The sequence below is a fragment of the Ranitomeya variabilis genome, chromosome 4 (genome assembly GCF_051348905.1).
Source record: "Ranitomeya variabilis isolate aRanVar5 chromosome 4, aRanVar5.hap1, whole genome shotgun sequence".
Taxonomy (NCBI): Eukaryota; Metazoa; Chordata; class Amphibia; order Anura; family Dendrobatidae; genus Ranitomeya; species Ranitomeya variabilis.
The window spans coordinates 749,905,836-749,920,190 of NC_135235.1; the positions used below are offsets into that span (position 1 = coordinate 749,905,836).

The 14,355-nt window shown below is 49.9% G+C and overlaps 1 protein-coding gene across 9 annotated transcripts in view; it reads right to left on the reverse strand.

Annotated features, from left to right (window-relative positions):
* Positions 1–3,505: 3,505 nt before the first annotated feature.
* The window catches only part of CEP112 (centrosomal protein 112), a 41,665-nt gene continuing 30,815 nt past the window's right edge, over positions 3,506–14,355 (reverse strand). For 2 of the 9 annotated variants that reach the window (XM_077254684.1, XM_077254681.1), the window contains 4 exons: positions 12,185–12,274; positions 10,786–10,887; positions 10,399–10,463; positions 3,506–3,967 (listed from right to left, as the gene is read on the reverse strand). In XM_077254684.1, coding sequence (XP_077110799.1) covers positions 3,937–3,967; positions 10,399–10,463; positions 10,786–10,887; positions 12,185–12,274 — 288 coding nt within the window. In that variant the 3' untranslated portion in view covers positions 3,506–3,936. Of the gene's footprint in view, positions 3,968–9,203; positions 9,570–10,394; positions 10,464–10,785; positions 10,888–12,184; positions 12,275–14,355 lie in introns of those variants that run through there. The other 7 variants (XM_077254680.1, XM_077254676.1, XM_077254685.1 and 4 more) reach the window with 5 other exon arrangements.

A 14,355-nucleotide genomic window follows, 5' to 3' on the forward strand; every position in this document is an offset into this window, starting at 1 on the left:
TCCCAGCAAAAAAAAAATTTGTTTCCAAAATTGTGCTGATGTAAAGTAGACATGTGGGAAATGTTATTTATTAACTATTTTGTGTCACATAACTCTCTAGTTTAACAGAATAAAAATTCAAAATGTGAAAATTGCGAAATTTTCTAAATTTTTGCCAAATTTCCATTTTTTTCACAAATAAACTCAGAAATTATCGACCTAAATTTACCACTAACATGAAGCCCAATATGTCACGAAAAAACAATCTCAGAATCGCTAGGATCCGTTGAAGCGTTCCTGAGTTATTACCTCATAAAGGGACACTGGTCAGAATTGCAAAAAACGGCAAGGTCATGAAGGGGTTAAGATTTGCTCTCTATAGATACTAAATTCAGGCTAGTAGGGACACTCAGTTCCAGAGAAATCCAAACTCTGTCCCTGTTGGACTTGGAAGCTCCTGCTTACAGTGATGGATGGAGGCGCCGATGGACTTTAGCAATATGTACCCATTATTTTCCTAGCCTAAATCGTTTGCCCAGTATCTTGCAATATTAGGACAAAGGACCGCATGGTTTAAAAAGGAGATCAGACCAGTTTCTGCTTGCACAACTGCAGCTATGCCAGTCGTAAATACCTTTCTTCAATAAAACTCCCCCACATACATTGACAAGGCAAGCTCTTGGCTGAGTGAAAGCGAAGGGGGGTTTTAGCCCACAGCCTGGGCTAACAGGAGAAACTAAACTTATATGGTATTTCATACCATATCGTGACAACCGGTTTTAGGCAAAGTGGGGTCCTAGGCAAAAGTTTAAAATGTGGCCCCAAATGCTGACATATTGCACATCTCACAGAAGTACTTCTGGTATATTTACATGCGCTGATTTCAGGCCGCTAAACGAGTGTGATTGACAGCAATGAAGTCGTTCAACGCTTGTTTCCCGGCCTCTTTACACCGACTGAGGAAGAATGAAAGGAACAGAACAATCACAATTAGCATGATACTGTATGGGGACAGATTAATCTATCAGCAGCACATCTGCAGTTTTCAGCGGGCGAAAACTGGATTTCTGTTCCCGCATAAACAATCCAATCACTCGATGAATATGCAGCATTTTGTTTGTTTAGTATAATACACCCCATAGTCCTCCCTATTATAATGTTCACCACAGTCCTCCATATAGTATAATGCACACCTCATAGTCCTCAATATATTATAATGTGCACCACAGTAATCCATACTGTAAAATGCAAAACTCGTAGTCCTCCATATAGTATAATACACTCCCCATAGTCCTCCATATATTAAAATACATTCCTTAGTCCTCCATATAGTATAATACATTATATGGAGCACTATGAGGATTGTATTACATTATATGGAGCACTATGAGGAGTGTAATACAATCCTCATAGTGCTCCATATAGTATAATACACTCCTCATAGTGCTCCATATAGTATAATACACTCCTCATAGTGCTCCATATACAGGTCCTTCTCAAAAAATTAGCATATAGTGTTAAATTTCATTATTTACCATAATGTAATGATTACAATTAAACTTTCATATATTATAGATTCATTATCCACCAACTGAAATTTGTCAGGTCTTTTATTGTTTTAATACTGATGATTTTGGCCTACAACTCCTGATAACCCAAAAAACCTGTCTCAATAAATTAGCATATTTCACCCGTCCAATCAAATAAAAGTGTTTTTTAATAACAAACAAAAAAACCATCAAATAATAATGTTCAGTTATGCACTCAATACTTGGTCGGGAATCCTTTGGCAGAAATGACTGCTTCAATGCGGCGTGGCATGGAGGCAATCAGCCTGTGACACTGCTGAGATGTTATGGAGGCCCAGGATGCTTCAATAGCGGCCTTAAGCTCATCCAGAGTGTTGGGTCTTGCGTCTCTCAACTTTCTCTTCACAATATCCCACAGATTCTCTATGGGGTTCAGGTCAGGAGAGTTGGCAGGCCAATTGAGCACAGTAATACCATGGTCAGTAAACCATTTACCAGTGGTTTTGGCACTGTGAGCAGGTGCCAGGAAGCATGAAGTGCTCCAAAATCTCCTGATAGCTAGCTGCATTGACCCTGCCCTTGATGAAACACAGTGGACCAACACCAGCAGCTGACATGGCACCCCACACCATCACTGACTGTGGGTACTTGACACTGGACTTCAGGCATTTTGGCATTTCCTTCTCCCCAGTCTTCCTCCAGACTCTGGCACCTTGATTTCCGAATGACATGCAAAATTTGCTTTCATCAGAAAAAAGTACTTGGGACCACTTAGCAAAAGTCCAGTGCTGCTTCTCTGTAGCCCAGGTCAGGCGCTTCTGCCGCTGTTTATGGTTCAAAAGTGGCTTTACCTGGGGAATGCGGCACCTGTAGCCCATTTCCTGCACACGCCTGTGCACGGTGGCTCTGGATGTTTCCACACCAGACTCAGTCCACTGCTTCCTCAGGTTCCCCAAGGTCTGGAATCGGTCCTTCTCCACAATCTTCCTCAGGGTCCGGTCACCTCTTCTCGTTGTACAGCGTTTTCTGCCACATTTTTTCCTTCCAACAGACTTACCATTGAGGTGCCTTGATACAGCACTCTGGGAACAGCCTATTTGTTGAGAAATTTCTTTCTGGGTCTTACCCTCTTGCTTGAGGGTGTCAATGATGGCCTTCTTGACATCTGTCAGGTCGCTAGTCTTACCCATGATGGGGGTTTTGAGTAATGAACCAGGCAGGGAGTTTTTAAAGCCTCAGGTATCTTTTGCATGTGTTTAGAGTTAATTAGTTGATTCAGAAGATTAGGGTAATAGGTCGTTTAGAGAACCTTTTCTTGATATGCTAATTTATTGAGACAGGTTTTTTGGGTTATCAGGAGTTGTAGGCCAAAATCATCAGTATTAAAACAATAAAAGACCTGACAAATTTCAGTTGGTGGATAATGAATCTATAATATATGAAAGTTTAATTGTAATCATTACATTATGGTAAATAATGAAATTTAATACTATATGCTAATTTTTTGAGAAGGACCTGTAGTATAATACACTCCTCATAGTGCTCCATATAGTATAATACACTCATCATAGTGCTCCATAGTATAATACTCATCATAGTGCTCCATATAGTATAATATACTATATGGAGCACTATGATGAGTGTATTATACTATATGGAGCACTATGATGAGTGTAACACACTCATCATAGTGCTCCATATAGTATAATACACTCATCATAGTGCTCCGTATAGTATAATGCACTCATCATAGTGCTCCATATAGTATAATACACTCATCATAGTGCTCCATATATTAAAATACACTGCTCAGTCCTCCATATAGTATAATACACTCCTCATAGTGCTCCATATAGTATAATGTGGCAACATAGTCATCCATGTAGTACGATTCACTTCCCATAGTATAATGCACCCCATAGTTCTTAATATAGTATAATGTATTCCCCATAGTCCTCGATACAGGATAATGCAGCCCACATATAGAACAATGCAGCCCCCCCCCCCCCCCCATAGCTCAGGTCCATCTGCCTGAATTCATTGCAGGCAAACCAGAAATCTAAGGTATCCACACATTTCTCACTCTCCAGGAATGTCCGGAAGAGGTGGGCACCATCCTGGTCCACCAGTAGTGAGTGGAGCGACTTGACCCATTGGACCAGTTGGGAATCTGGGGACGCGCTTCCTTACTGCTCCCTCAAACCATCCTCATTCCTCCTCGTGTTGCTGGGAAGTGAGAGACTTTGGTCTTTGGCTGGGTAGCTGGCACGGCGTCTATCCTTCCTCACCAGGCATGGGTGGCCGTGGGGCCTCTTCCCCAAAACTGGTGTACTGGTCGGTGAGATGAGTCACAAGCGCGGCTCCTCCACTTATGGCTCTGTAATTTGCATTGCAAGTTGTGAATTCCTCTGTAATCTGCGTTCTGAAGTCAGCGGGGGATCCTGAGAGTCGTCTTCTCTCTGGAAAAGAAATAATATTGATACAATCAAGACCAGATCCGTCAACATCAAAAGGAGCAGTAAACAGGCCGCAGCACGCAATACAATGCCAAGGAGAGGGTACAGTCAGGGACGGGTGATGACCCCAACATGGAGATGGGGGCTACCCGGGATGGGAGACTACTCCAACATGGGAATGTGGGCACCATGGGACAGGAGACTACCCCAACCTGGGGAAGTGAGCTACATGGGACGGGAGATGACTTCAACATGGGTATGGAGGCTACATGGGACAGTAGACGACCCCACATGGGAATGGGGGTTAAACGGGATGGGGGACGACTCCAACATGGGAATCGGGGGCACTTTGGGACAGGAGACTACACCAATATGGGGATGAGAGCTACATGGGAAGGGAGATGACTCCAACATGGGTATGGAGGCTACATGGGACAGTAGACGACCCCACATGGGCATGGGGGTTAAACGGGATGGGGGACGACTCCAACATGGGAATCGGGGCACTTTGGGACAGGAGACTACACCAATATGAGGATGAGAGCTACATGGACGGGAGACGACCCCACCCTGGGAATGGGTTTTAAACGGGATGGAAGACAACTCCAACATGAGGTTGGGGGCTATATGGGACAGGAGACAACTCAATGGGAGGTACACGGGATGCTTGCTCTCCTCCATACATCATGTAGGATGCTCGCTCTCCTCCATACATCATGTAGGATCCTCGCTCTCCTTCACACATCATATAGGATCCTCGCTCTCCTTCACACATCATATGGGATGCCCGCTCTCCTCCATACATCATATAGGATGCCAACTCCCCCCCTTACATCATGTAGAATGCCCATTCTCTTCCATACGTCATATAGGATGCCCACTCTCCTCCATACATCATATAGGATGCCCGCTCTCCTCCTTACATCATGTAGGATGCCCGCTCTCTTCCATACATCATATACACTCACTGGCCACTTTATTAGGTACACCTGTCCAACTTCTTGTTAACACTTAATTTCTAATCAGCCAATCACATGGCGGCAACTCAGTGCATTTAGGCATGTAGACATGGTCAAGACAATCTCCTGCAGTTCAAACCGAGCATCAGTATGGGGAAGAAAGGTGATTTGAGTGCCTTTGAACGTGGCATGGTTGTTGGTGCCAGAAGGGCTGGTCTGAGTATTTCAGAAACTGCTGATCTACTGGGATTTTCACGCACAACCATCTCTAGGGTTTACAGAGAATGGTCCGAAAAAGAAAAAAAAAATCCAGTGAGCGGCAGTTCTGTGGGCGGAAATGCCTTGTTGATGCCAGAGGTCAGAGGAGAATGGGCAGACTGGTTCGAGCTGATAGAAAGGCAACAGTGACTCAAATCGCCACCCGTTACAACCAAGGTAGGCCTAAGAGCATCTCTGAACGCACAGTGCGTCGAACTTTGAGGCAGATGGGCTACAGCAGCAGAAGACCACACCGGGTACCACTCCTTTCAGCTAAGAACAGGAAACTGAAGCTACAATTTGCACAAGCTCATCGAAATTGGACAGTAGAAGATTGGAAAAACGTTGCTTGGTCTGATGAGTCGATTTCTGCTGTGACATTCGGATGGTAGGGTCAGAATTTGGCGTAAACAACATGAAAGCATGGATCCATCCTGCCTTGTATGGAGCATCTTTGGGATGTGCAGCCGACAAATCTGCGGCAACTGTGTGATGCCATCATGTCAATATGGACCAAAATCTCTGAGGAATGCTTCCAGCACCTTGTTGAATCTATGCCACGAAGAATTGAGGCAGTTCTGAAGGCAAAAGGGGTCCAACCCGTTACTAGCATGGTGTACCTAATAAAGTGGCCGGTGAGTGTATATGATGCTCTGTCTCCTCCATACATCATATAGGATGCCAACTCTCCTCCTTACATCATGTAGGATGCCCACCTCATCCTTACATCATGTAGGATGCCCGCTCTCCTCCATACATCATGTAGGATGCCCGCTCTCCTCCATACATCATATAGGATGCTCTCTCTCCTCCATACATGTAGGATGCCCAATCTCCTCCATACATCATATAGGATGCACACTCTCCTCCATACATCATATAGGATCCCCGCACTCCTCCATACATCATATAGGATGCCAACTCTCCTCCATACATCATATAGGATGCCAATTCTCCTCCTTACATCATGTAGGATTCCCGCTCTCATCCATACATCATGTAGGAGATGATGGGCATCATGCACTTGGCTCACAGCCTGGTGGAGATGATGGGCATCATGCACTTGGCTCACAGCCTAGTGGAGGAGGCAATGGGCACCATGCACTTGGCTCACAGCCTGGTGGAGGAGACGATTTGCACCGTGCACTTGGATCAGAGCGTGGTGTAGGAGGCAATGGGCTCCATGCACTTGGCTCACAGCCTGAGGTAGGAGATGATGGGCACCATGCACTTGGCTCACAGACTGGTGGAGGAGACGATGGGCACCGTGCACTTGGATCATTGCCTGGTGGAAGAGACGACGGGCACCATGCACTTAGATCACAGCCTGAAGAAGGAGATGATGGGCACCATGCACTTGGATCGCAGCCTGGGGGGCAGAAGCCACAGGTGCAATCACTGAGTGAAATGTACACACAATTTGGACGCTCGATCTGAGCAGTCACTGAGAGCTGCCGGCTCCAATGGTCGTGGTCTTTCTTGTAATGAGTAGAGGGCGGACGTTTAACCCTCATATTGACGACTGAAGCACAGCTTCATCACAAATACTAGGGGAAAGAGATGACAGTCTAAACAGTCCTCATGACCCCTGTTCAGTTATGACCCCTGGCTGTGAACAGGTCATTGAAGTGGGTTATCTGATGGCGAGCAGACACAAAATCTAAAGAAAAGGCTGAGCGGTGATACTTAGCGCCTGTGCCGATAACTCTGCGGAAACACTGGCCGGGAATGGCAGACGCCCCGGCGTCCTGTAATGAATATTGTTATTTTGTGGCAGGTGTAGTTCCTATAATTATGGGAGACATATTTTGGGCGTCGCTAGGAAGTGGCGAACGTAACACTGACTTAAATCGCTGGGCAGTCTGCTCATAAGGCCTGAATCAGTATCGGCCCGATCGAGGACATGCCATGTTTCCTGTCTATGGAAACCTAAACTCATGATAGGAAATATGGTATTACCATCTCCTGCCTGGGACCTCCAGAGAGGCAGGTATTCAAATAGTTTGGGGACCTTAGCCGCATACCATTGAAAAGCCCAATCTGAGGTCACGTAGGGGAGGTATGTGGGACTCATGTGACAAAAGCAGATTCTGACTGGGTGATACAGATCACTGTAGGATTGCACCATTTTCCTAATCAGAATGCTTCCCTCTGCCAAGATCTGCGCCATTTCCGTGACATCAGGTTTAGTACATTTCTTTCGCTACTACTTTTTATGACATGTAATTGTATATATCGTATTGTTTGTTCTCATTTTGTATCATCTTTGTATATTTTTAGAAACCCTGCCTATCTTTCTGCATTAAATATAAAACATTTAATGGCTCTGTTCCTCTTGTTCTGTAAACCGCACCCTGAAGCCATACACTGCCTGTAACGAGTGTCCAAACAGCCCATAAAGGATTGGTAGTGGCAGCGAGTGGTTCTTCTGTTATTGTGGAGCTGGCACTGACCGTACCGGAGTATAAATACATATTCCATGTGTTAGAATCGGAGGTGTATACACCATACACTCACTATAAGTTGAATGACAGTAACACATGGAGCATAATACAGAGAAATATTATTTTATTAATTCATAGTATACAAGGCAACACATAAATCAGAAAACCATATATCAATGACATCTATTCAATTCAGAACACAGGTGCTCCAAAATATAGTGTATCACCACAGGCACAGACAATGATGAGGAGCCTATTCCTCAGATAAGTATCTCAATAAAGTGACCGTATAACTAGTATGAAGAAACAAGTGTAGTGGCAGATTCACCACACAGGGAAACAGTTCACAGTAAAAGTTGTCATGTTAATAATCATCGAAGTAGTATCCCTTGTAATGGTGAAATTAATCATACCATTAAATGGTTCTTACCCATATTCATGTCTGTGGTGCCACACGCGCCCCAACGCGCGTTTTGCATTGGCTTCCTCAGGGTGCCCCTGACATCCAGGTTTAGACGGCAGCAGTGAGGGGGATTTCTTGCACCCTGTGGTGCTGGATCTGCAGGAGACCCCCCGATCCCACGCTCTAAGCAGCAGGTAGCCCCCCACAGCTGCATGTCAGGTATCGGCAGTGTGTGCTGAGACTGCAGATGAAGTGCATTGTGGGGTACAGAGAGGCTTTATACTGTGGGAAATCACAGCATCTCCCAGAATGCACCGTAGCTAGAGGTGCCACATACAGAAAGTCTGAGTGCAGCTCTGGATGTGAATGGAGGGGCAGTGGGAGCCTCCTAAGTCACATCTCACAAAGTGCAGTACCAGGGGAAGCCAGTGGAGGGCAGGACAGACAGAGGCCACAGATGAGAGTGGGGTCCACAGGAACAAGAATGACATCGCCCTGGTGAATTCGGCACCATTATCAGTCCCAAACAACGGCGCCTCTAGAATCTGGATGTGGAATACCACCATGCAGTGTGCACTACGTACGTATGGTTCCCGACATCGGAGGATCCGGAAAATTTTTAGACTTTCCAATCTTATCGTTGTGAAGATCTGCGTTTACCTCACAGTCTGAACAGGAACAATGTAACGAAGCCTCAGCTCCGTTCCGTCCTGTGTGCTCTGCTGGGCGAAGTCATAATTTACTCATCAGCTTAATAGCTAAAGGAGTGACAGATAAGCAGCCACGTGAAGGGGAGGGGGCAGGGGTCCGCTCACGCGGTGTAACGGGGTAGAGGAACCCCCACGCGGTCGTGGTGTCACGGGGAGGGGTCACGCTCACGTGGTGTCACAGGTGGGTGCAGTCACGGGGAGGAGCAGGCCCACGTGGTGTCACGGGGAGGGGCACGCTCACGTGGTGGCACGGGGAGGGGCACGCTCACGTGGTGGCACGGGGAGGGGCACAGTCACAGGGAGGGGCACGCTCACATGGTGTCACGAGGAGGGGCACGCTCATGTGGTGTCACGGGGTGGGGCACGCTCATGTGGTGTCATGGGGTGGGGCACGCTCATGTGGTGTCATGGGGTGGGGCACGCTCATGTGGTGTCATGGGGTGGGGCACGCTCATGTGGTGTCATGGGGAGGGGCACGCTCATGTGGTCTGAAATTTTGGAATGAACAAATGAGAAACAAAAAGGTATAAAACAAACGTTTAATGTGAGATAAAAGAATCGTATAAATATAGAAAATATGGGGGGAGGGCGCAGCCCGGGGTCACAGGACGGGTGCGGCGGAAGGGACGCTGCCTTTGTGCGGAGGGGAGGGGGCACAGTCCAGGTGTAGAGGAGCAGTGCTGCCTTTGCGCAGGGAGGTGGCGACCCTGGGGGTCACCAATAAACACAACTCCTCATGACGGTACACTTTACTACAGCCGGGTGGCGCTCACTGCGTGGGGGCGGAGTCCACTTCTGGTGCCAACGCCTCCAGGACGCGGGAATCACAACCTGCAGAGAGCGAGACGACCATTAGTGCAGTCATCATTGTACCCCTTATCCACAGGGCTGGGCCCCAGAGACTGACCGCTTATTGGGAGTGTGGGGGAGGGGCGCTGACACCTCCCATCTGACATTCTTACAGGGGTCTTCCACCGGTAGTCATCTGTGAAGGGGCCCAGGGGTCCTTCCCTGCCCCTGTGATGGGGGAGTTTCTTGGGGATTTGTCCCCTTAAGGCTTTTGGTCCTTATCTTGAGGGCCTGTTGGAGCCAGGACCCCCATGACTGGATACAGAGCTGAGTGAGGGTCTGTCACAATGTGTCAGTGCATGGACCTGTACCAGTCCTGGAAGTGGTGACGACCTAAGAACATTTCCATTCACTGACAGCAAACACCGTGCGGAGAGGAGCCAAGAAAGCCAAGAAGAGAGAGGCGAGAACGTTTGCGCCAAAGTGCGCGGCTGCCCCCCGGTGGACAACAAAGTGCGCGGCTGCTCCTCGGCGGACAACAAAGTGCGCGGCTGCTCCTCGGACAACAAAGTGCGCGGCTGCTCCTCGGCGGACAACAAAGTGCGCGGCTGCTCCTCGGCGGACAACAAAGTGCGCAGCTGCTCCTCGGCGGACAACAAAGTGCGCGGCTGCTCCTCGCGGACAACAAAGTGTGCGGCTGCTCCTCGGCGGACAACAAAGTGCGCGGCTGCTCCTCGGCGGACAACAAAGTGCGCGGCTGCTCCTTGGCGGAGAACAAAGTGCGCAGCTGCTCCTCGGCGGAGAACAAAGTGCGTGGCTGCCCACAGCGGAGACTGATATACTTAGGCGCTGCCACCACTCCTCCACTTACCGTCTGCCTTGATGTAAGGAGAGGTCGTCCTGCAGCACCTGCGCCCTCTTCTGGAGGAAGGTCACCTGTGCCGGGGAGAACCGAAAAACCGCATTAATGATAGGATGGGGTCCGCAACGAGGAAAAACAGTCTGCATGGGGATGAGCAGGAGGGGGTCGGCAAGGAGCAGGAGGGAGATCCGTACGGAGGACAGTAGGGAACAGGAGGGGGATCCGCACGGGGGACGGTGGGGATCAGGAGGGGGATCCGCGCGGGAAACGGTGGGGGGCAGGAGGGTGATCCGCACGTGGGATAGCGGGGGGGAGGGGGTTATGGTCCGCACAGGGGATGGCGGGGAGCAGGAGGGGGATCCGCACAGGGGACGGCGGGGATTTATGTCTAGTTACCTGGGATTTCAGAGAGGTGATGGTGTCCTCCAGCTCGTGGCGCAGGGCTGACGGCATCAGGCCACGGATCTTCAGCTCGTACTCCTGACGGATGTGAGTGATCTGTGAGGGAAATGGTGGACAGGTGAGTGCACTGCGAGGAAACTGTCAGCATGGCCGTCATAGTGTCAGCGCCTCCTCTGGTCACTGTCTACAACACAAGAGACGGCTCTGAGACTGAGGAAGGAAAAATGAGACCCCCACCATACGTGACTATAATGGTGCGGTCCAGGAGTATCGGAACAGACAGGACACGGTGGAATCTCCCACGGAGCCGGATGTGGAGGTGGCTCAGCTGGTCATCAGGTGTCCAGACGGTGAAAGTGGCAAGGAGCGAGCAGAGGATGCGGATCCTCTCACAAAACATCTAATGGGGGGGGGGATGATCCAAAGACACAAACAGGGATACACACCCACACAGCACAGGGACAGGTATGGCTGCGCCTGTCTACCAGAATATCCATGTGCCATGCAGCTCCGGAGGTGACCGGAGGATAAGACATGATGTAAGAGCAGAATAGTGAGTGCAGCTCTGGAGGTGACTGGAGGATGATGTGACGCTGCACCAACAGCTGGCACTGATTGTATGGGGGACGGGGCAGCTGGCGCTGATTGTATGGGGGACGGGGCGGCTGATTGTATGGGGGACGGGGCGTATGGCGCTGATTGTATGGGGGACAGGGCAGCTGGCGCTGATTGTATGGGGGACGGGGCGGCTGGGGCTGATTGTATGGGGGACGGGGCAGCTGGCGCTGATTGTATGGGGGACGGGGCAGCTGGCGCTGATTGTATGGGGGACGGGGCAGCTGGCGCTGATTGTATGGTGGACGGGGCGGCTGGGGCTGATTGTATGGAGGACGGGGCAGCTGGCGCTGATTGTATGGGGGACGGGGCAGCTGGCGCTGATTGTATGGTGGACGGGGCGGCTGGGGCTGATTGTATGGTGGACGTAGCGGTGGGTGCTGACTAGGTGGGGGATGGGCCGTGCTCTGGAGACAAGAGGGGCAATGATGGAAAGTGGCGCAGAACACGTCTGAGGATGAGGCGGAGCGGGATGAGCTGTGCCAGGTACATGACGAACTCCACCTGCCGCCCGGTGACCAGTCCCAGTAGAGCGCCCACTTAAGGGAGCGGACAGTACGAGCTTAGCAGCCTCAAGTAAAATACAAGAGATGAGAGTGTGAACAGTCACCAGTGAGAGACACGAGGAAAGTCTGACAACCAGCACAGCAGCGTTCCTGACAACCCTGGGAATGCTCCCGACTGCTCTGTGTCTATCGAAGTTTAGCCTGGATGTGATCGCCCCCTGCTGGCCGCTGGGATGATGGGGATGTGACAGTGGTCGTCCTGCGTTCCTCACCTGCTCCTGCAGCTCCAGCTCCTTGTCCTGAAGTCTCTTCTCCAATAACCGGAGACGCGCGCAGTAACCGCTGCCCTCGTCCTGCAGGAGCTGCAACACAGCCACACGAGACATGAAACAACCAGCGGCAGCGGAAGGCGGAACAACCAGTGGCGAGACACGCAAAAACCGCCGGTGAGACATGCAACAACCGGCAGCAGGAGGCGCAACAACCGTCGGTGAGACATGCAACAACCGGCAGCAGGAGGCGCAACAACCGTCGGTGAGACATGCAACAACCGGCAGCGGGAGTCGCAACAACTGGCGGCATGACACGCAACAACCGGCGGTGAGACACGCAACAACCGGCAGCGGGAGTCGCAACAACCGGCGGCATGACACGTAACAATTGACCACAAGATGCACAACTGACTGCGAGACATGTAACTGACTGTGAGATAAGCAACAATCACCAACTGTGAGACCCCTAAAAACCAATAATGTGTCCGGTAATAACCAAAATATTGAACCAATCAAGAGCGATCCGGGGTCTCTACTTGATGACGGGCAGGGGGCACACAGTGACAGCGTATCAGCTCTAGGACTTGCGCAAGGGCTGTACTGTCACCCAAGAATACACCCCTACTGTCACTGCTGTGATGGCACCTTATGAGACTCTCCGGGGGTCTCCGGGCCCCTCCTGGTTAAGGCTGAGCACCGGATTCATGAGGAAGGTGCAGGACCCCACGGTGTGAGAGCGTCCTGCACCGCCTGGTTATAAGCGGAGCCATATGGTGCCTTCTTACACATGGCGGCCACATCATACAGATCTGAGAAGTGGGGGTCCGCAGAACGGCCAGCTGCAGGGAAAGGCTGGGGGGGGGGGGGTCAGCGGTGCGAACACAAGCTTGAGCAGGTGACCCGACCACTGCGGACCCTCCACTTTCTCCTCCAATGGTGTCCCTGCCGGCTGCACATTATTCCACAGGACGACGCCCCTGTTGACACCTCTTGTTGTCAGGAGGACCCCGCTCATCACAGATCTTGGCTTAGACTCCTGTCAGCAGAGCATTAGAGTATGATCTAAGCTCCCTCAGGGAGAGAGGGTGAGGGTGGCTCCTCCACTGATTGGTTGTTGGTTTTAATTGAATGACTGTTCTTTTACATAGGTTGTTTTTATGTCCTTTGTGCCAATATCTGCTTATTTCACCCTGTACAGTGGATCTCTGTAGCATTCTGTCACTCAGCTTTCATTCATGAGCTGCTTTACAGCCATTTCCCTCCTAAAATGGCCTCGCCTTATTATTCCCATTTACCTCTGACGCAGATCTGTTGTTCCCCATTGATACGCAGCGCAGACATTCCACTTTCCTATGTCACTTCTTTCCTATATTATTTATTTTTTAGGTATCATCTTGGTTTCTTTTATTTATAATTTTTCCCATCTGTATTTATGTGTCGGAGCGGCCTACTTGCACTGACATTGGATTTGCACTACCTGTGTGTTTTTTGGCTGTGAACTTCTCTGTCACCCAGAAGTGATTGGCTATTCTGGATCACATGGTCCTGTCACCTGACCTTATCTCCGTCACCCAGAAGTGATTTGCTATTCTAGATCACATGGTCCCGTCACCTGACCTTCTCTCCATCACCCAGAAGTGATTGGCTAGTCTGGATCACATGGTCCCGTCACCTGACCTTCTCTCCATCACCCAGAAGTGATTGGCTAGTCTGGATCACATGGTCCCGTCACCTGACCTTCTCTCCATCACCCAGAAGTGATTGGCTAGTCTGGATCACATGGTCCCGTCACCTGACCTTCTGCGTCACCCAGAAGTGATTGGCTATTCTGGATCACATGGTCCCGTCACCTGACCCTCTCTCCGTCATCCAGAAGTGATTTGCTATTCTGGATCACATGGTCCTGTCACCTGACCTTCTCTCCGTCACCCAGAAGTGATTTGCTATTCTGGATCACACGGTCCCGTCACCTGACCCTCTCTCCGTCATCCAGAAGTGATTTGCTATTCTGGATCACACGGTCCCGTCACCTGACCTTCTGCGTCACCCAGAAGTGATTGGCTATTCTGGATCACCCGGTCCCGTCACCTGACCTTCTCTCCGTCACCCAGAAGTGATTTGCTATTCTGGATCACACGGTCCCGTCACCTGACCCTCTCTCCGTCATCCAG